This window comes from Pseudonaja textilis, chromosome 14 (genome assembly GCF_049901715.1).
Source record: "Pseudonaja textilis isolate UNSWEBS1 chromosome 14, rPseTex1.2, whole genome shotgun sequence".
NCBI classification, from domain to species: Eukaryota; Metazoa; Chordata; class Lepidosauria; order Squamata; family Elapidae; genus Pseudonaja; species Pseudonaja textilis.
Window position 1 is genome coordinate 15189020 of NC_142003.1, and position 22827 is coordinate 15211846.

General features: G+C 35.5%; 2 protein-coding genes across 3 annotated transcripts in view; one reads left to right on the forward strand and one right to left on the reverse strand.

Annotated features, from left to right (window-relative positions):
• On the forward strand, nt 1-21716 carry MEIOB (meiosis specific with OB-fold). Of its 2 annotated transcripts, XM_026704104.2 has the most exons (13): nt 1-69; nt 4437-4494; nt 6961-7092; nt 8852-8924; nt 10746-10932; nt 12145-12245; nt 14059-14111; nt 14210-14305; nt 15167-15271; nt 16437-16590; nt 16951-17143; nt 17927-18013; nt 19578-21716. In XM_026704104.2, the coding sequence occupies exons 1-13, from the start codon at nt 1-3 to the stop codon at nt 19683-19685; spliced, it is 1416 nt and encodes a 471-aa protein (XP_026559889.1). In that variant the 3' UTR covers nt 19686-21716. The 2 variants fall into 2 exon arrangements, 1 of the variants encoding a protein (XP_026559889.1); XR_015739545.1 differs by lacking the exons at nt 1-69; nt 4437-4494; nt 6961-7092; ... (6 more) ...; nt 16437-16590; nt 16951-17143 and adding an exon at nt 17165-17275 and having other exon boundaries at nt 19578-19623.
• The window catches only part of FAHD1 (FAH domain containing oxaloacetate decarboxylase 1), a 4843-nt gene continuing 1796 nt past the window's right edge, over nt 19781-22827 (reverse strand). Inside the window, exon 2 of the mRNA XM_026704111.2 lies at nt 19781-21714. Within this exon, the coding sequence (XP_026559896.2) occupies nt 20928-21714 (787 nt within the window). The 3' untranslated portion in view covers nt 19781-20927. The remainder of the gene's footprint in view (nt 21715-22827) is intronic.

A 22827-nucleotide genomic window follows, 5' to 3' on the forward strand; every position in this document is an offset into this window, starting at 1 on the left:
ATGGCATATTCCATTTCATCACAAAATATCGTAACTATTTCAGATCTGCACCCGAGCCTTGCTCATCCTGTAGGTCTAAGTACCAAAACAATATTTTGTTTGCTGATGAAACTGTATATAAGTGTATTCTGTTATAACAATATGTAATTGGTTTATCTTCATGTGCTCATAGCATTGGCAGAATTATTAGACACAAAATATTCCTGTGTCTCATGTACTGAAACTAAAAACTAATATTTCTGGCAAAAGAGAATGGATATTACAATCAACTAGGATGATTGGACTAAGTTAAATTATGCAGTTTTATGGAAGGATGGCTGGGGTTGCTTTCCATGTTTGACCCCCGTCCTTGGTTAATAAAAATGCAATTAATGCATATTTGAAATAAATTATAAAATGGTTAAACGTGATAGCCTGCTTGTGCCTGAGTTTTCAAAACATCAAAAAAAAAAATTCTGTGCCATTTTAGACTACTGAATGTTTTTTATTTTTATTTTATTTATTTTGTCAAGCAATTATAAGATAACAGATATAAGTATAAACATAGTTATGGATACATGAAATGGATACATATAAGAAAAATAAGAAACAATAGGACAGGGATGGTAGGCACGTTGGTATGCACAGCCCCTACAGACCTCTTAGGAAAGGGGTGAAGTCAATAGTAGACAGTCTAAGGTTAAAGTTTTTGGGGTTTGGGGAAGAAACCACAGAATGTCAGTTATGACCTTTCTCAAATCAGTCAGTTTAGCCACCTCAGCAAGTTTTGTCAGTTTCACCAACTCTCCATACTGGGTAATGTCAAAACTTTCCATATGTATGCATATAAGAGTCTTGCTGCAATAATCATAGATTGAGATAATTTTCCATGACTGTTTTCTAATTGCATCCACCAGCTTCACATTTGAAGTACATTCTAGATTTCTCTGGCATCATATACCAACAATACATCATTTCATAAAAATTATCTTTAAGATCAAAATAAAAATTTCAACTCTATTGACCACATATTTTCCTATTGAGCCATCTGTATATTATAAGCAAAATTCTTAGCACATTTTGTCATACATTTTAACCTGTTGTTCCATTTTAAATTTCAATAAAAGTTCATATATTTTAGTAATCACATGTTCCTAATCAGCATTCAATTGCATTTCAAATTATGTCTTACTTTGCTTTGTACCATAAGTCTTTTAATCCATTTTAAATCTTTCTAATAACTGTAAATGGAAAAACCATTGACAACTATATCCTGCCATTAATTGCTATCTTGACTTAATTTTATACTTTCTACAATGATTCTGGTGTATTAACCATTTGCTTTTGCCTTTTGTTTCTCTTCTGTGAAATTTATTTTTGAGCACAGCCTGAATTTATATCTATTCCATATTCTCAGTGTGGCACTAAACCTAATAAAATGGTTTTTAAAATCCATTTAATAATGCCCAAATATTTTACTTTTTTCTCAATCTTAAAATTGTTTTTCCAACAATTCTATCTGAATTTACTAGTAAGTCTATTTAATTTTCCCATTAATGTCTCTAATAAATCTTCCAAACACTACAGCTAGGTCTTTGGCAAATGCCCTTACAAGTTTATTTTGTTAATTTTTATTCTCACTATTCTCTCATCTTATCACTCTGTTCTGTTACCTGAATAACTAAAGTGAACAAGAATGGAGAAAGCAAGCAATTTTTGTCTTCTCCTTTTTTGAATCTCACAAAGGTTTTTTTTTGTTAATTCTCCATTAACAATTATTTGGGCTTTTTATGAGGTGAAAATCAATCTTATGTATTTAATAAAAAAAATCTCCAACATTCATACCTTCCTGAACTCTAAAGAAGAAAATTCAATTCAAATTATCAAAAGTCTTAGTTAATCTAAAAAAAATCAGTGCAGTTTGGTTTTCATTATGTTGATCCAAATATTCAATACATCCAATATTCAATATATTTGTAATATTGTCTTGTAATTTTCCTTTAGGTTACAGCTCACATTGATCTTCATGAATAAAGTCCTATAAAATTATTTTCAATCATTCATCCAAAATCATTGTAAACAACTTATAGTCATAATTCAATAAAGATATTGGTTGATAATTTCTTATTAAAGTCAGGTCGTGGGATTCTTTATGTATGAATCCTATATTTGCTTCTTTCCAAGTGTCAGGAATCTTTCCATTCTGTAAAATAGACATCCATTATTTGTTGTTAAGGTTGCAAAATTTAATCCTCAAAACCTAATAAGTTGGCAGACCATCTGGCCCAGGTGCCTTTCTGATTTTAGTCTTTTTAATAAGTTTACAAACTTCTCTTATTGTTACAGGTACATTCAAAATTACTGATTCTCTGTAATCTTTGGTAAATTCTGTTTATATAAATAATAATTTTTCCAAATAAATTTCTGGACTCTTATATAAAGAAGAATACTGTAATGGTGAAACACTTTTTGCATTTGCATTTTGTATTTGCATTATCTCTTATTATGTTTCTTTCTTGTAACATTAGTATCACTTTCTTTTGTTTTTCTTTGTGCCCTATGTCAAGGTAGTGAGCATACCTAATACTTACTCCTTCCTTTTCATATTTCCCCTACAACAACAACCCTGTGTAGTGAGTCAGGCTGAGAGAGAGTTACTGGCCCAAAGTCACCTAGCTGACTTTCATGCCTAAGGTGAAACTAGAATTCATAGTTTCCTGGTTTCTAGCCTGGGTTGTTACCACATTGTAATCACGGAAACATTTCCAAAGTATTAACTCATGGGTCAGCTATATTTGTCCAGAAGAGTTTATTTATTTTACATCAATGAGAAGAGATTTAGTATTAGAAAAAATACCTATTTTTTGTCATTTGACTTGGTAAACAAATTTTGCTTTCAGTCTGTAAAAAAATTGTTTATTTAATACCAAGCATTGAGACGTTCATCTTTTAGGAAGTTAGTAGCAAATAGTTAGATATAGGTATGTGTAAATGTATGTTTTTCCTTAAAAGCAAACAACTAGCTCCAGAAAACTATATTGTAAAACATTACTTCAAAGAAATAATATGTAATTGGGTCACTAAGTCACTGTTTCAAATTATGCAAATATTGTATCCAATACTCTAAATAATGTTACTTGAAGATAGAAAAGAAAAACAACAAAGAGTTGCTTGGCAAATGGACACAAGTTTTTTTCTTTTCCCCTTGATTAGCTGAACAGTGTGGCTACAATCCCAATTGTACACATTTGGGAATCATTCACTCAAAATTAAAGATATATACAAAAGATTTAGGAATAGATCTCATGCTTTTAATTTTGAATTATGGAGTTTTGCTTGGTTAAAAGAGACTAAATAATTTCGTAAAGATAAAATTTAAGAAGTCTTTGAAGTAAATATTGTTGTAAGTCCTAAGGCATTAAACGACATTTTGGATTCCAGGAACCAGTTCTTTTATTATCAGTAGAATTATGCACAGGATAAGTTGCCATCTAATTAAATTACTGTGAGTAGGAAACTAAACATTTTGAAAGTAGATTAATAGAATATGTTTTAAAAAGCAAAGTTTTGGATACTTTGAGGAAATTATATTTTATTACACAGATATTCTGAATGAACTCATCCAGATAAATGCAGGAATTGTTCCTTTGCCCCACCTAGTGACTAAAATGATCACAGAAATTTAAGAGACTATTTTTGGTACTTTTTAATTGTGTTTATCAGTGCTTGAAATTAAGACAAATAAAATTATTGATTGTTTAATTATTTGAAACTTTTTATTTCTATGACATACTTGTAACAACTGCATATATTTACTTACATGAATCCTTTTGCAGTTGGACAACAAAATAAAATTGATTAAATAATGAGCTCAGAATGTCATTCATAAATGAAAATAGGAATGTTGTTCCTCTAATTTGGATATTCATCTGTTCACACATGCACTCTTAGAAGCTGCCTTTACTTAGAAATATATGGCTTTTTTGGTTGATTTATACATGCTTGAATATAATAGGAAGTTGGTCCTTGAAATAATCCATTCTTGGGAGCTCATGGAAGCAAAATGAAATGTGACTTATATTAAACATATGACGAATTAGGACCACCCACCATTACTTCCTGGAATGTACAAAAAACTACAAGCCTTTATTAACTGGACAGTTTTCCCCCCTTAATTAGTGCCATCATCATTTCTGTTATTCATTCACTGCCATTAAAAGGGGTTCCTTAAATTACTATTTCTTATTATTCATAATAATACTATTCCTTATTATTTTTCACACATTTTTGTATATTGGAAGAATGGCTTGTTAACAAATTAATGTTTCTGTTAAGTATGTTAAAATACTTAAAACATGCTTTTAATTAATGAAGGAATATAGAGAATCTGTGAAAAGAAATCCAGCCTGTATATCTGTATTTGATGTATATATTCTACAATCTCTCTTTTTTTTCAGAGTATAATTGGTGTGGTGATTGGGAAAACAGATGCCAAAGGCTTTCCGGACAGAAAAAGTAAAGTGGGTTTTAAGTATCTTATTCTCAGTTTCCCAGGTTCTATCTTTCTGTCAGTGTCTTGACTAATTAAAAAAAATATAGGGTGCAATCTTTTCTGTACAAACTATGTTGAAATGACAATAGCTATTTCACAGGTACACTTTGCACAAGTTATATAAGATCATGAGAAGGGATAGTACCACTCTATAACAATAGGACTTAACTTATATTCCACTTCACGGTGCTTTACATCCCTCTCTAAGCAGTTTAAAGAGTGAGCCTATTGCCCCCAACAATCTGGCTCCTCATTTTACCTACCTCAGAAGGACAGAAGGCTGAATCTCAACCTTAAGCCAGCCAGGATCGAACTGCTGGCAGCTGGCAATCAGCAGAAGTAGCCTGCAGTAATGCATTCTAACCACTGAGCCACCACAGCTCTTAGAATATATTAATTAATGAGGCCACACTTGGGATACTGTGTCCAATTCTGGTCACCAAGATACAAAACAAGATGCTGAGGTCCTAGAAAGGATGCTGAGAAGCGCAACAAAGATGATAAGGGATCTGGAGGCTAAACTGAAATGTGAAAGGAGTTAGATATGTGTAGCCCAATGAAGAGAAGGATTAGGGATGACATGATAGCTGTCTTCTGGTACATAGGGGTCATCTTATTCTCTGAAGCACTTGAAGATAAGACAAGAAGCAATGGGTAGAAACCTATCAGAAGGAGATCCAACCTGGAAATGAGAAATTTCCTGACAGTGAGAACAGTTAATCAATGAAACAGCTTGCTTATCAGAGTTGTGAGTGCTCCATTGCTGGAAGTTCTCAAGAAAAGATTGGACAATTTGTCTGAGATAGAATAATGTCTCCTGCCTTGGGCAGGGGGTTGGACTAGAAGATCTCCAAGGTCCCTTCCAACCCTATGATTCAACTGGTGATAAGAAGTTAAGAGGGACAAGTTTCCCCTATATCCATCATTTTTGTTGATGTGTCTCTCAGTACTCTTAAGGATACTTACCTGTTCCTTAGTTCCTTAGCATTGGGCCTTTCCCTATTTTTGAAGCAATGAATATAAGCCAAATATTTTATTCAATATAAGATTCAATACTAAAGCTCAGACTGGTTTCTTTTCCTAAAATGTTTGTTCCAGTTCCAGAGAAAGTTTTAAAAATATGGTGACCTCTGGTGGTATGAATGAGATTGCTCTGCAATATTTTCATTGTATATACCAGTAATTTCTCATCCATCAACATTTATAGTACAGGCAGTCCTCAACTTATAACAGCTCGCTTAGTGACTGTTCAAAGTTACAGTGGCACTGAAAAAAGTGACTTATGACTATTTTTCACACTTATGACTGTTGCAGCATCCCCATGGTCATGTGATTTATGTTCAAACATCTGGTGACTAACTCACATTTATGACAATTGCAGTATCCCGGTGTCATATGATTCCCTTTTGCAACCTTCTGACAAGCAAATTCAGTAGGAAAACCAGTTTCACTTAACTGGTGTGTGTTACTAATTTAACAGTTGCAGTGATTCACTTAACCAGTGTGGCAAGACAAGTCGTAAAATGGAGCAAAACTCACTGAACAAATTTCTCACTTGGCAACATACCGTATTTCCCCATGTATAAGCCACCCCTTTTTTCCAAAATTTTCAAGCCCAAAAAGTAGGGGGGTGGCATATACAAAGCAGGTACACTTTTTATACGTGAAAAATGCATAAAATAATAAAGTAGGAATAAACTGGTTTTCCAGCAGTATGCTATACTTTTTTGTAAAAATTGTACGTGATGATACGATTACGAGTGCGAGTACGCGATAGAAATGCATACACTAGGCATCGGCCTGAATGCTTCGTTCCTACTCTCGTTCCAATGCGTAGATTGCTAGCGTCGCCCGCACCACTTTCGGCGTCATGACCGAAGTTGTAGATCTAGACGTCGAATTTTGTTTCTTTGTAAATTTTCTTTCTTCATAACTTGTTTCTCTAATAAAATATTTTTTTCAAAACTTCACAGTCCAAAAATTGGGGGGGTGGCTTATACAAAGGGGGTGCTTATACATGGGGAAATACGGTAAATTTTGGGCTCAATTGTGGTTATACAAGGACGACCTATAACCTTGTGATTATATCTATAACTACCTATAACCTTGTGGTTATACGAGGATTGTGTAGCATTTCTTCTTTGCTTCTGCTGCTTGTATCTTAATTTCCCTGCTTTCTGATATACTATGTGTTTATATATAACAGAATGGACTTCTGAAATTGAAGTGCTGACAGTTCACACAAGCAACCAGTGTCTGGTACAGATGTCAGGTCCCAGAATTCAGTCTGATAATTGATTTAAAAACATTATTTATGGCATGGTTTAAATTTTGTAATAGCAGACAAAATATCATCTATATACAGTATTATGTGTCTCACACCAAATTCAAATTTTAAATGGCTTTTTTAAATATACCCCTCTCTGCAGATATTGGATCAGAACGATATACTTTTTGTTTTACCGTTCGCGATTCCCCATCATGGTTCATAAATGTGAATTCCTGGGGAAGAGAGGACTATATTAAATCACTTTCAGAAAGTTTTAGACTTGGTGATTGTGGTAAGCTGGAATTTATTCTGAACATATTTCAATATGTTTTTCTCTTCCTTAAAGCAATATAATGTGGCTGTGATCTTAGTGTGTTTTACTTCAAGGAATTACAGAACTATTTAATTGGAACCAATTTTTTCAGTTAGACTAATTGAAAGAAGTCGTATTCACATATTCTGATTAGTGAAGCTGTCATGAAGACATATAAACTTAGAACATAATTTCTCACATTCCTTCTTAGATCATTATACTATGTTTTTACTCTTCTAAAATGTTTCACAACTTTAGAAGTAATTGGAGTCATCCCCTATGGTGAATGTGGGAATAGTCTAGTAATTCCCATTGACATAATGGGAATTATTTTTGAATAAAATACATACATGGTATTATATGTTGCACAGCCTTTCTTTCATTTAATTATTTCCACTATAATAAATGAATGTTTAAAACATCCCCAGTGTTTCTCAATAAAATTTTATTATGTGAATCTGGAGATTTGAAATACAATTTAATATTATTTTTTATTATTTCTGGCAATTATTTTATGCATATATTAAGATCACTGCCAGCTCTGCCCAATTTTCTATAAGGTTGAATAAAAGCTTTTCCACACTTAGTTTATCTTAGCTGGTCACAAAAGCCTAAGTCAGGCTAGATCTAGTTAATACTTGAATTCTGCAACAGAACCCCCAAGGCTGTAGGTTAGAGTGATTTTATTTTTTTAAGAAAATGACAAACAGCATTGATGGCAAATCACATCCTTGGGGTGTCTAAGAAAACTGCATGGATGTGGTTCCTGCAGTCATCAGGAGTTAAACCTGGTTCCAGAGCATCTTTATGATTTTCTCTCTCTTTCATTTGAACAATTAAACCAAGAGAGATAAACTTAATTCAGAAAAATAAAGAAATGCCATTTTCTCACATGTCGGCAGATATTTTGAGGATGGGATTGTTCAAAGATAAGATCTTTCTCCTTACCAAATTTTATTTGTATTGGAATCACTACAAGGAGAAATTAAAAATTCTTACTCCAACCTGAATAATTTTAGTTGTTCAAAGATCAGCCAGAGATGTCTTCTTCACATCTTCAGTGAACTCTATTAATATGGTTGTCCTAATACTTATCCTAATTTTTCAATGCTGTTGATAGCTGATATGAGCCTAAGGAAAGTATGAACAGGGTTGCCTCATATTGAAGGGGTTCCATATTGAGTTAAAAGTAGATAAAAGGTACAGTTTACCTATTCCTGATTTAATTGGTTTAATCTGTGCAAAGTTACTATTGGACAGAAATTGGTAAACTAAATCTTCTAACTTTTAAAGTATTTCTAAAAAGCATGTGCAATTAAAAAGCCTATACTTCAATCATGCTGCTTTTCACTTTCTACATTATTTTGTATTCCAAAGTAAAAAGATACTATGCAGCACAAACATAGCATGTATCTGTATATCATTAAAGGTGCAGCATCTTTCCAGGACAGGCCAGCTGCCTTCTGCATACAGGATGTAGTATAATCCTGTGAAAAGATATGTTTGATTTAAGGAGCTGCAGTGTTGCAGGCAGGAGATACGTGTGCCAGATGTTATGATGTGGTGCACACAGCCTGCTTCTTTTGTTTTCTTTTACTAACCATTTTTCTGACTGAAAAGTAGGATATAATTCAAATCACTCACTCTGTAGATTCTACTTATAGGGCAAATGGTTAGGACTGGTTTGTAGGTATATTGGTCCACTTGTAAACTGTTATTTGAATTTTTTAAATCACAGTCATAATTGAAAATCCTCTAGTACAGACAAAAGAGGTAGAAAAAGAGGAAAAGTTCAACCCTACTACAACAAGGTAAATTAAAAAATAGAATTAATATGGTTGGAAAAGTTAGATTCCTGTTATCAGAAGATGCAGGTGATTATTACTGCACAATTATACAGGTAGCCCTCGACTTGCAACAGTTCATTTAGTGACCGTTCAAAGTTACAACTGCACTGGAAAAATTGACTTATGACCATTTTTCACACTTATGGCCATTGCAGCATCCCCATGGTCACATGATCAAAGTTCAGAGGATTGGCAACTGACTCATACTTTTGACGGTTGCAGTCTCCTGGGGTCATGTGATCCCCTTTTGCAGCTTTCTGACAAGCAAAGCCAATGGGGGAGCCAGATTTGCTTAACCACCAGGTGATTAACTTCACAAATGCGGTGCTTTACTTAACAATTGTGACAAGAGAAGTCATAAAGTGGGTCAAACTTAACAAATGTTTCACTTAGCAATATAAATTTTGCCCAATTGTGGTCATAACTCGAGAACTACCTGTATACAAGCTAAGGAAAATATTCTGCATGAACACTGTACATATCAGAACAGGCACAATGTACAGTGTAATTATTTTGGCTTCTGGTTTATTGGAGAAATGTAATTAACATTCAAATCAACGTACAGAGATTTTTTTCTGTATTGTGGTAACAAAATGTTGTAGCAGTATTTTTTCTCCAAAGCACCGTGAGTAAAACTTGCCACACATAAGACAAAATCTTGAATAGTGCACCTACCTATATTCATCTTTTATCCCTATCCAAAAATAGTATAGTGTAATTTTATTTTCCATATTCAGAAAATAGACATAAAATATAGCCAAAGCAGAATGAGGTCAACCTATTCTCCAAAGCACTTGAGGGCAGGACATGGAATAATGGGTGGAAGATCATTAAAGAGATATCCCACCTAGAATTAAGGAGAAATTTTCTGACAGTGAGAACAATTAATCAGTGGAATGGCTTGCCTTCATAAGTTCTGGGTGCTCCATCACTGGAGATTTTCAAGGTGAGATAGGATAGTCCAGGGCAATCATTTGTCCAAAATGATGTAGGGTCTCCTACTTGAGCAAGGGGGTTGGACTAAAAGACCTCCAAAGAACCTTTAAATTGTTATTCTTGGTTCTATGTCCTTTACATGTTGTGAATTTATGTGACATTTATGCAGTACTTCAGTGAATTACCTTGAAGTTAATAAATGTTAAAAAATATCCTAATTATCATCTACATCTACAATAGGATTGGAAGCATTTTGTTTTGTTTTGCTTTGTTCCAAGATAATCAGCAGCTGATGTTACCTTCTTCACAGTAAATGGCCTGGTAGGCAATTCAGGAAGCTGAATATGGTTCTCAACCTGTGGTCTTTGAACCCGGGTGGGTGGGGGCACAAGTGATCACAGGGAGTCCAGAAAGGCTTTGAGAAATGTTGTGATTTAAGTTTTGGTACTCCGTGGCCATGGTCACTACAGTAAAACATTGGGTTTCCATCCAGGGTACAGAACTGCAACCTAAAGAATCATCAGTTGGTAACTACAATGGATAACTGTACTTCTAAAAGATCCTCATGCTTTTATAACAGATACGGGCTGTAAAAATTCTGATGAGATTTTTGTTCCTCATATATGATAGGCTTACATTGTTACAAAGCTTAACTATGGTACAAAGGACAATGTGCTTCCAGTAAACTTTTTTTTTAGTTTTAAATAAGACAAAATCAATTTAGATGTCAGAAAAGTAATTGACAATTGCTATTTGCAATGGTTTAATCTGCCACTCATACAGTTTGATGCAACCAGTAGAGTATATGTGTATTTAAAAGTTGTACAATGTTATGTGCCCACTTGTCAGCAGTTACAAACTATTGCTCAGTGAGAATCACTCTGTGGTCAGAATCTATGAAGCAGACACCAGACTACTGTCTCTGTTACGTCTACCTGTAAAGAACCCTCAAGATTTTTACTCATTGGGGGATATTGTGGCCAATGGACAAAGCCTGGATGGAAAAATAATTAATGTCCTTGCTGCTATTAAATCAGTAAGTCATGCCAACTGTAACAATCAAAGAGAGCTCACATTGTAGCCTGAAAATGTAATGGATTTCTATATACAGGTAGGTAAGAATTTACTGGGTCATAGAAGAACTGGGAGGAGAACTTAATGTGTTGCTCAGCAGTCCCTTCGCTTGATTTAGCACTAAGAAAGGTTAATGAATAACATCAATCAAATATTTTATAAACAATATTCTATAAAATCATCATGGATTTAAGATGCAACCTCAGTAAGGTACTAAAGGTTATTTAAAATTTCTGCATAGGTTAATTAGTAATCGTGAGGTTAAGTATTAATGCCAAATACAGTATTCAAATTAAGTTGCATCTCACCCTTGTACCTTTACCCATCCTTTCCTACATAATCCATGTAAACTCTTCTGCACAAACTGTATTGAAAAATACGTAAGCTCCTATTAAATGCTAACATTAGAGATAGGGGGGAGAAATGGTATGGGAAATTTTAAACTGTTCCTGTCTTCATTTACTGAGTTTAAACTTTCCTTCAGCTGGACTTTGGTGGATGGAAAAAAGTAAAGAACCGTTATATATGTGTGCCTATTGAAAGAGAGAGACAACGAGAATAGATTGGGCATTAAGTATATGAGAAAATCTTGTTTTACTTAAAATATGCAGTTCTTTCCTTTCAAAGCTTTAACTGTTTGCTAACCATTTAAAGTAGTACTGTAGTTTTAACCATTCAATCATGTCTTGGCGATTTTATTGTCAAGTGCTCACCATGCTACCTGTCAAACACAGCTTCTATCAGTTGTTGGATGTTCATCTATGATAGTATCAAACCAGCGAGTTAACCATTAATACTTCTTAGTAATAAGAATTGCTATTTAGTAATAAGAATTACTAACAAATTCTATAGGAATTCTTATTGTTTTATAAGCGACAAAGTGAAACAAGAACACTTGATTTCCTATAGCAATATTCCACAATTTGATAATATTTCACAATTTGATAAGTTGTTCTCAGGAAATTGTGACTTTCTGAATAGAATAAACTCTACATTTATCCACCCACACACTAATTACAACCAGTGCTGTTATAGCTTCATTCCTGCTGAAATGGGTTTACTTTTGAATAGCGGTAACATGAATATGAGAACATTTTCTATTTAACAAAACAGATATAGATGGAATATTATGATCAAGATCAGGTTTTATTTTGATTTTTTTTCCTTTACAAAGGTTGGTGAACCAAAACATTTTGCTACTTCAGACAGGCGTAAAGGCCACAGGTGTGAAGTAAGGCTGTACGATGATAGTGAGTCTTCCTTTACAATGATATGGTAAGCACTGGTTGAAGCCATAACTCAGCTATATATGAACGAATACAAAACTATGAAGTCTGTAGAGATTCTCAGTCATCCGGGTCATGGTTGTCCCAAAGGTGCTTTTTCAGGAGGCAACTGGACTTTCTTGTTTTTCTTTTTGAAGATGTTTGGCTTCTCATCCAAGAAGCTTCTTCAGCTTCCCCACTATCCTGTCAGAGCTGAAGAAGCTCCTTGGATGAGAAGGGAAATGTCTTCAAAAGAAAAACAAAGTCCAGTTGCCTCTTGAAAAAGCAACTTTGGACAAAACTACAAAGCCACAGTGAGTATAAATGCATACAATAATCACTAACCAAGCCTGCTAATTGTGAAATAGAGGATTCATTAAGGCATAAGGTTCTTAGAGCTTTGAATATAGAAGCACCTTTCATTTGTGTTAATGCATCAGGAAAAGTTCTGCATCCAGAACTCTCTCCAAAGAGAAAGGGAGGTTTGCTGCATCTGTAGGCTTTTAAATTTGAAAAAAAAGGGGTTTTAATTCTATTGTTTGCATACAAGTAAGGAAACTTACCGAGATGGAAATATGCAAGAAATGTTGGCAAAGGGGGCTGTAGTCCTGAGAAAAGAGATAACATTTGGAAGTGGCTCAGATAGACCCTTCCCTGATTCATTGGAGAATAAGAAGAGGTGGGGGAGACACAGCACAGACTTGCAAGATTCTGTTATAGGCCATCTCAATAAAAGTACCTCTAGCCTGCAATTAGTCAGTGGAACAGCTTGACTCCTGGAGTTGTGGGTGCTCCATTGCTAGAGATTTTTTAAGAACGGACTGGATAACCATTTGTCCAGGATGGAATAAGGATTCCTGCCTAGCACAGAACAAATAGACCCCCAAGTTCCCTTCCAGCCCTACTCCTATTTCTCCTGCAGAGTTTATTTTTATTTATTTTATTTTGTCAAGCGATTATTAAATAACAGGTATAAATATAAACATGGTTATGAATACATGAGATGGATACGAATAAGAAAGAAAAGAAACAATAGGACCCGGACGGTAGGCATGTTGGTGTGCTTATGCACGCCCCTTAATTAATAAAGTTGATTACCTACTTTGTTCTATCTACCAGGGCTTATAACAAGATAATTGAGATTAACATTTTAGGAAAATGTAAGCTAAAGATGTAGCCTGGAGAGACAAAGAACATGTGTCTTCTATTCTGTTAGTATGACCAATTACTTCAGTCTTCAAATATATTTAGCTGATAGTTCACTAGCCTTAGGCTTCCTGGGTTGTTTGAGGAATGTGGAGAACTTTAGGTTCAATTCCCAAAAGGGGCTTCAGAGCATAGGGAGGCATGAACGTATCACCTGCCTATGACTGTTTTCAACAGATCCAGATATGTTCTATATTCATGTCTTCCATATGTTCAGAAGCAGCTTTTTAAAAGCATATCCAAAGTGCTGTACAGCTGTAATATTTTGAACCTCTTAAATCTAACCCTTTCTGGCTGTGTCTTCCCCTATGAAATCTTCTCTATCTATGAGTAATAAGGGCAACTTCCCATACCAGATGAGTATGGGAAGATAAAAGAAAGGCTCTTTCTGTTTGCTCTGGAATTCATTTAACAGGATAGCTCCTGACTGTGCAATTTTTAGGAAATGAGGTAACAGAGAAATATCGGATCAAGTATTTGCTTTTTTATTTACTAGTTTTATTTATAGTATGTATATCCTTTTAATATTTGAATACTTCTCTAATAATATACAATCATAAACATTTTAAACAAATAAGCATTTATTTATATTAACCTAATGCTATTGTTTTCCCCAGCTGGGACAATGAATCTATCCAGTTTGCACAAAGCTGGGTACCCAAGGAAACAGGTATCATTTTTTTCATTTTTCGCAAACATTACCAGATTTTGTTAAAGTATCTAAAGTTTGCCTGGGATAACAAAACACATTGTATTTTCTTTTCTCAGTAATATTTGCATCTGATATAAGAATAAATTATGACAAATTTAGAAACTGTATGATTGCAACTGTAATCTCAAAGACCATCATTACAGTTAATCCTGGTAAGTAATTATTCTTAAGTTCTGTTTAAAGTATCATAAATGCCTTGTTCTACTCATTTTAATGATCAGAAGGTTGGGAATTTAAAGTCAGTGGTTTGGATCTGAAATAAAACTTTCTATAAGTATAAATAATATATCATAAACAATTGTAGTTATGCATATACTATACAAGGATTTGACCTCCAACTTTTTTTTAAAGAAAACAAATTTAATAGAGATTCCCTGCTCAGTCTTATTTTTTCTTTTCTTTTTTTAAAATAATTTTTATTAAACATACAAAAAAGAAAAGACATTTAAAAACAATGAACATGTGTAAAATTAAAATAGAATTCAGACCCAAAATTTTTCTATTGCGAATTAATGTGGGAAAATATAGTAAAGATGTAGTATACTTAATAATTGATGTCACCACAGCTGCAAATATTAGCTTATGCCAAAACTGGAAAAATAACAAAATGCCAGATGAGATGGAAATAATTAGAAAAATTTGGATCTGTGCCAATATGGATAAATTAACTCAAGAATTAAAAAATAAGACCGAATCTGATTATTATAAAATCTGGGAGAAGTTTTACCACCGGTTAAAAAAAAGGAAGGAACAACAATATCAAAAATGATTAAAGCTTATGTATATATGTAAATTTGTATTATTTTTTATATTTATTAATTAACGATGTAAGACAATCAGTCTTATTTTTTCTTTATATGGCCATTTATAAATTCGAGGTTATAATGGCTCTGTTCCCCAACTGTCAGTATAACCCCATTTATAAAACTTTCATCTAAAATCCTCATGATATGTTATGGCATTGCACTTATTTACTTGTATTAATATTATATTGAAAAAAATATTTTTTCAAGATACAGCAGAAGCCAATATTTTATTCAACTTTATAAGACAAAGTCCAGAAATGTTAGACTTGGATGATGAAATGATAGATCAGTGGAGATCAGACTCCATAAATTGTGAGTGTTCTTTTAAATAGTCTGCTTTTTACACTATGATTGAGATCTTAGTTATCAGTTCTATCTTTTAAAGAGTAGCCACACCTTATAACTGATTGGAACTTTGCTTAAACAACTATTTTATCTATTTATATAAAAAAATCATACATCATGTTTTGGACAAATTGGAGAAATAATAGTTTTAAAATAAAGAATAATACAGGGATATATTCAGCCCCTGTAGTGTTGGCTAATGAATACAAGGTTAGGCCAGTCTGAGAAATCAGATCATATAAAAATAACAATTCTGGATTATATCCACAAATGAGGAAACAATTGTAAAATTCACTGAAATGGGTGAAAGTTTTCTAAATCACACAACATGCTAACCCAGAATATAATTAGTTTATGGCTTAGTACAACACTGAAAAACTTATGACCATGTTTCATAGTTACAACCTTTGCAGCATCCCCATGATGATGTGATCAAAATTCAGATAGTTGGCAACAAGGTTCAATACTTATGATCGTGGCTGTGTCCCAAGGTCATGTTGCGACTTTCTAACAAGCACAATCAATGGGGAAGCCAGATTCACTTAACAACTGAGTTACTCACTTTATCAACTGCAGTGATTCACTTAACAACTGAGGCAAGAAATGTCATAAAATGGGGGAAAACTCACTTTATGAATGTCTCACTTAACAACAAAATTGTGGTCATAAGTTGAGGACTACTTGTATCATGTATGCATCTAGCCACTGTGATTTATAAATCATGGTTATTACATCATTTGGTTATTTTAGGAATTTGGGGGTCATTTAGAGAACCAGTTTGGTGTAGTGGTTAAAGTGGTGATTTAGAAACCAGGGGACTGAGTTCTATTCCTGCCATAGGCATGAAAGCCAGCTGATTTGGGGCCAGTCTCTGTCTCTCAGCTCAACCCACCTCATAGGGAGGTTGTTGTGGAGAAGATAGGAGGAGGAAAGTGTATTCTGTATGTTCCCTTCCTTGATTTACTTATAAAGTAATAAAAGGCAGGATGAAAATGTAATAAATAAATAACATCACACTGTTCTTAAGAGCCAACTGGCTTTGCAGAGTGAACTATTCATGTCTGAGTCTTTAGTATAAGTTCTGTTGTTTTCAGATGTGCTTTTCCCCCCCCATTTTTTTTTTAATCTATAGTGCAGACAATAATTGACGTTTATACAGTGGAACAGTTGAAGATGAAAACTTTGCAAAATGGAGGAAAACCAGAACCATTTTATGGCATTATTTTTGCCTATATTTCTACATTGAATATTGATAATGAAGCAAGCAAAGTAATACGAAACAGATGGTAAGCACCTCGTTAAGGGGAACTGAGTAGTATTGTGGACATTTATTCTCTTTCAAATTAGCCTGGAAAACCATTGAATTTGTACATTGAAACAAACCCTCTTGGCCCTGCCATCTAACCCCCTGCTCAGGGCAGTAAGCCTAATTAAAGCATGCCTGCCAGATGGTTAGCCAGCTTCTGCTTTAATCTATTCAGTGAAGTCTACTATCTCCTTTGATTATGGATTCAACTGTCAAACTGCTTTCCATTCATCGGTGTGCTTAATTTGAAAAAAAAAAAGAGCTGCCACAGAAAAATCCATTTGAAAACCAGTTAACTGTGTATACCTATTAATATGTTTCTTTCTTTTTTCCTTTGTAGTGTTAAATGCCACTATGTTATCAATGAAAAGACAAATACATGTTCTTTTTGTAGTAGCACTAACTCCTTAGATGCTGGCACTGTGCCAATGTTTGCCAGCTTTGATTTACTAGTTGACCTAACTGACCATACAGGAACTCTTCACTTTTGCAGTCTCTCCGATACAATAGCGGAAGAAACTTTAGGTCACACGGTAAGAACATAGGAAGTAGTTTTCTACTTCCTGAATTTATTCTTTTAGGTTTGATATGCCAGTAAAAACCTTGGAATTTCTCATCCATGTTTGAGGCCAATTTGTCGGAAACTTGTGGATACCAAAAGGCTTGTAAGTCTGCTGCATTTAATAAAGTGGGCACTATTCAGTTAAAAGCTATTCCAGCTTAAATTTAATAAACTTTTATGATATCAAAAGGCTTCACTGTTAGCTATCACAAGTTAGATATCAAAAGACTTCATCTGAGCCAGTTTAGCTTAGTGGTGAAGGCACCAGGCTAGAAATCCAGAGACTGTGAATTCTGGCCTTAGCCATGAAAGCCAGCTAGGTAATTTCAGGCTGGTCACTTTGTTTCAGCCCAACCTACCTCACAGGGTTGTTTTTGGGAAAATAGGAAAGGTGTGTTGGATATGTTCCCAAATTATTTCTAAAAATAATGAAGACAGGATGCAAACCAACAGTTTTGCTTCACATGTATTATGAGCATTCTATAGCAATCAATTGGATATAAATAATTTATTCCTGAGGTAGCATTTATATTGAAGTGATAATTACAGATGCTTAATAATTTTGTTTCATTTTAATGTATTTTCTTTCCAGACAAATTAGGAAAATGGCCTTTACTGCTTTATTTGCCCTGCAGGAAATTTAGCGAAAGCTAAAGCTGATCACATTCTGGAGATGAACATTTTATTGTTGAATTATGTTTGATAGCAGACCTACTTGTAGTTTTAACAAACTGATCTTTGATTACTTCACTAGGTCCAAGAATTTCAAGCTTTGACAGAGACACAAAAGACAACATTAAAATGGCAACTCCTTCTAGAAAGAAGCAAAATTTATTTTAAGGTAAGTGTAATAAATAATAATAAAGCATGATTAACCAGTGGAACAGCTTGCCTCCAGAAATTGTGGGTATTCCATCACTGGAGGTTTCTAAGAGACTGGGCAGTATAGGTTCTCCTGTTTGAACAGGAGGCTGAACTAGAAGACCTCCAAGGTCCCTTCCAACTCTTCTCTCCTCTCCTCCTTTTCTCTCCTCGCTTCTGAATTCTATTCTACTTTATTCTGTTGTATTCTATTCTAAATTCTATTCTATTTTCTATTTTCTTTACTATTCTATTCTCTTTTCTTTTCTTTTCTATTTTTATTCTATTAAAATATAAAAGAGCCAGTTTGATGTAGTGATTAAGATGCTGATCTAGAAACTAGAAGATTGAATTCAAGGCCTTCTTCAGCTGTGAAAGCCAGCTGGGTTTTGGCCATTCACTCATTCTCTCAGCCCAGTCTCACTTCATGCAGGTTATTGTGGGGAAATAGGAGGCAGGAATATTAAGTATGTTTGTTGCTTTGACTTTAAATATATCTAATAATAGAATAATAAAATAATCAAAATGTGGATTGTGCAGAAGAAACACTACATCATATACTGAGTTTGTAAAAACTGATTATAAAAAAAAATCAGTCACCAAAATGATTCATTAGATCATCTGTAAAAATTATGTTCCAGCAGAGATAGTTCTCGACTTACAACCACAACTGTGTCCAAATTTTTTGTTGCTAAGTCAGACAGTTAACTGAGTTATGCCCCATTTTATGACTTTTCTTGCCATAATTGTTAAGTGAATTGCTACAACTATTAAGTTAATGACATGGTTATTAAGTGAATCTGGTTTCCTCGTTGACTTTGGTTGTCGGAAGGTCGCAAAAGGGGATCATGTGACCTTGGGACACTGCAACCATCATAAATATGAACCAGTTGCCAAGCATCTGAATTTTGATCATGTGACCATGGGGATGCTGCAACAGTCATGTGAAAAATAGTCATAAGTCACTTTTTTCAGTGGTGTTGTAACTTTCAGTGGTCACTAAACAAATATTTGTAAGTTGAAGACTCTCAGTATGGCATCCTGGAAAGAGCTTTGAGCCAACATCAGCTGTGATTCCACATTGTTGATTATAATTACACAGTAATACAGTCCTAAAGATACCACTATTTCTTACAACTTGACCAGTCTACTAACATCTCAAAATCTATGATCAGTTTCTCCCACTGAATGAAAACTGATCTGCAAGAAAAAGACATTTCTACAATATTTTGGAACCCAGTATCCAGAAACTTTAAAAACCAAAGATTTTTCTAAAAAACATGGTAGTACATAATATTTACAAATTACTAAATTCATGTGTGTAACTGCTCAAATATATTTTGTCAAGATTCTCTAGCAGTAAATGCTAGAGAAATACAACAAATGGAACAGAGGGTGCTTCCATGCTTTTCTAATAAATACTATTTATGAGACAATCTACATAACGTAAAATGTTTAGCCTGTTAACCTAGAACTTGTGAAAAGAGGGGAAAACCTTTAAATATTGTTTGTAAAAGTGGTGATTTGTACATTTACTCCCATAGGTTATTTTTTCTACCACAGCACGAACTGGGCTAAGAGTGAAACTGCTTTCTTGCAAGCTAGCAGATCCAGTGGAGGCTTGTCAAAACTTACCTGAAAAAGGAAAATAACTACATTATGCATCTTTAGAACAATTGGAAGGAATTCTTATTTTATCATAGCATGGTGAGATGACGTCTGTGGTAGGGAATGCAGACTCCGTGCAAAGGCTTGTAAAATATACTTTATTAAGGTGGCAAGATTTTATCTGGCTTTGAAGAGTTTCACTTTCCAATTTAGTTTTCCATTATAATGTGGAAGGAATATATGTTTTCAATATTCTTCACAAGCATGTTTAATTTCAGATGATCTCAAAAAGGAAGGATATTCAGGATTTTTTGTGGTGAGAGATAGTTCAGTAGCTTAGAGTTTCAGCTGGGAGTGAAGCACCATCTACACGTGTTGCACAAACCACAAATTTATTATGTGTAATGAAGGAGTATCTTATCTTAGCACTTTTCCATTTCCCCCCTTTAAGTGTTCAACAGGGAAAATATACCTATGACCTGTTTCAAAAATGCTAACTATATTTTGTTTCATAGATAACAGGCAAGTAGTATTATGAACTGACTGGCATTTATTCACAGAAGCAAAAAGACAACTTTTGGGTTCATTTCAAAATGCTGTTAAAATCTCATCATATAAAATATATTTTTAAACAATATAATTGGCTGCAAAATTCCTTCATTACTTGGTTTTAAGGAAGGTAGATTATAACTATAGGATACTAAGTGTTTTGTGGTCTTAAAAAATATTTAGGCTTTCTGTTTATAGCTACAGGCTGGCCTTTTCCAGACAAGCCAGGAATAGAAAATAGACAACCAATATAGCTTCTAAACTTGAGCTTGCCAAAAGGAAACAACCTGGATATCTTATTTGCAAGCCATAGCAAAAGGATTCAAGTGTTAAGGTCTGTTTACCTGCTCCAACTAGGCAACTGGTATATGTTTGTCAGCATATTGCTATATTCTGGTCAATCTTATATGGAAATAAAGTCACTTTATCTGGTACACAATAGGTTGGGATCTCTGTAGGTGGCACTCTGTGAGAGAGAAGGACATATCATTGGAGACTCTCCTGAAAGCCTACTATTGGGGGATGGGGAAGAAATCTGGCCCTTTGTACGACCCTCTTTTTTCTTCCAGAGAAAAGTCCCAAGGGTGCTTTTTAGTCTTCGAAGTGAAATGTCTTTTTAAGGAAAAACCAAGAAAGTCCAGTTGATATTTTTGAAAAAGCACCTTTGGGACAACCCTGACCTGGATGATAGAGTATAATCTCCCTGGGTGTTTCCAGAGAAAAGGATCTTCCACCCATCAGGGCCGGCTTTTCTGCCGCGCTACCTGAAAGCGTATGCTCAGCAGCCCCTCAATCCCGGCTTCTATTTCATCCTCCTCTTGCACAGCCGCAACTCCTTCGGGGGATCCCGTTAAGACGATATCCCCTTCTTCCAAGGTGACAATTCCGCTGATGTAGCTGATGAGGTACGGAATGGTGAAAATCATGGCGGACGTGTTCCCTTCTTGCCGTAACTCCCCATTCACCTTTAGCCAGATCTTCAACCGATGCGGATCTGGGACTTTCTCCTTGGGCACGAAGTCGCTCACCGGACAGGAGGTATTGAATCCCTTGGCCAGAGTCCAAGGGAGCCCTTTCTTCTTGCACTCCTCCTGAGTATCCCTGGCTGTCATGTCCAGGCAGAGAGCGTAGCCTGCCACGTGACCCATGGCTGCTTCCTGAGGGACGGCCTGGCTTCTCTTCCCAATCACCACGCCCAGTTCCACCTCGTGGTGCAGCTTCTCGCAGTAGTAGGGCTGGATGATGGGGTGGCCTTCCCTGACGTAGGCCGAAGAGGGCTTGAGGAAGAAGAGCGGCTCAGCGGGGAGGGCATTCTTCAACTCCTTGGCATGGGCGGCGTAATTCCTCCCCACACAGAAGATGTTCTTGCCCCACTCCCAGAACCTGCCTATGGGCTTAGAGGAGGCCATGGTGCAGTTCTCAGCTCTCCAAACAGTCCACTCTGGAGGCAGCAGCAGCTCTGGTGGAGCTTCACGTGAAGACCAAGAGTTTCTCCACACAGCAGTCTGGATCCTGATTTCCAGTCTGGAGGGGGGGGGAGAAAAAAATCAATAATTTATAGGGTTTGGGCATTTTTCCCACACAGCTTCATTTTTATTTTTTATTCACTTAAAAGTTCTGCACCCAGGTCATATACAGGTAGTCCTCGACTTTCAGCAGTTCGTTTAGTGACCGTTCAAAGTGACACTGAAAATTGTGGCTCATGCCTGTTTTTCAAAAGTTATGACTTTTGCAGCATCTCCATGATCACATCAGAATTCAGAGGCTTGGCAACTGGTTCATATTTATGACGGTTACAGCATCCTGGGGTCACGTGATCCCCTTTTGTGACAAGCAAAGTCAACAGGGGAGCCACATTCACTTAACAACCAGGTTACTCACCGATCAACTGCAGTGATTCACTTAGCAATTGAAGCAAGATAGGTTGTAAAATTGGGCAAAACTCACTGAACAAACATCTCATTTAGCAACAGAAATGTTGGGCTCAGTTGTGGTCGTAAGTCGAGGACTACCTGCATTTCTTCGCTAGTTTACACAGTGGACAAATTAGAAAAAAACCTCAAGCTGGCCTACATTAAAAACGAAACCAAAGCAATCCGAATGCCAGAGGTACAAAATGAAATGATGCTCTGACCACGAGAGGCATGCTGTGGGCCCCACAAGTGAAAAGAGTGCATAGTCCAGAAAGTGTGCTGATTCTGTGCCAGCACCTGCTTTTTGGACACCAATCTCCCCCCCCCCGGATTAAATTTGCCCTGACCCTGATGATTCTTTGGAACGTGAAGACTTGGATGCCTTCTTGGCCAGGAGGGGTCAAACTCTTAGCTGGAGCCTGTGAGGTTGTTTTAAAGGCCCACACAGATGGGCCAAACAACAGACAGGTGGTCCTAGGGCCGTGATGGCAAACCTATGGCACATGTGCCAGAAGTGGCACACAGAGCCATTTCTGCTGGCACACAAGCCTGGGGTTTTCAAATCTTTTCAGCTGGGGAACCTGTCTGGAACCCCTGATCAAGGTCTAATAACAGAAAATGTGCTTTATTCAAGGGTTGGGGTTTTTTTGGGGGGTTGGGGGTTGGTTGTTGTTTGCCCCCCTTAGCCCCTAATGAAACCCCATCTTGCAAAACTCTAGAGCTC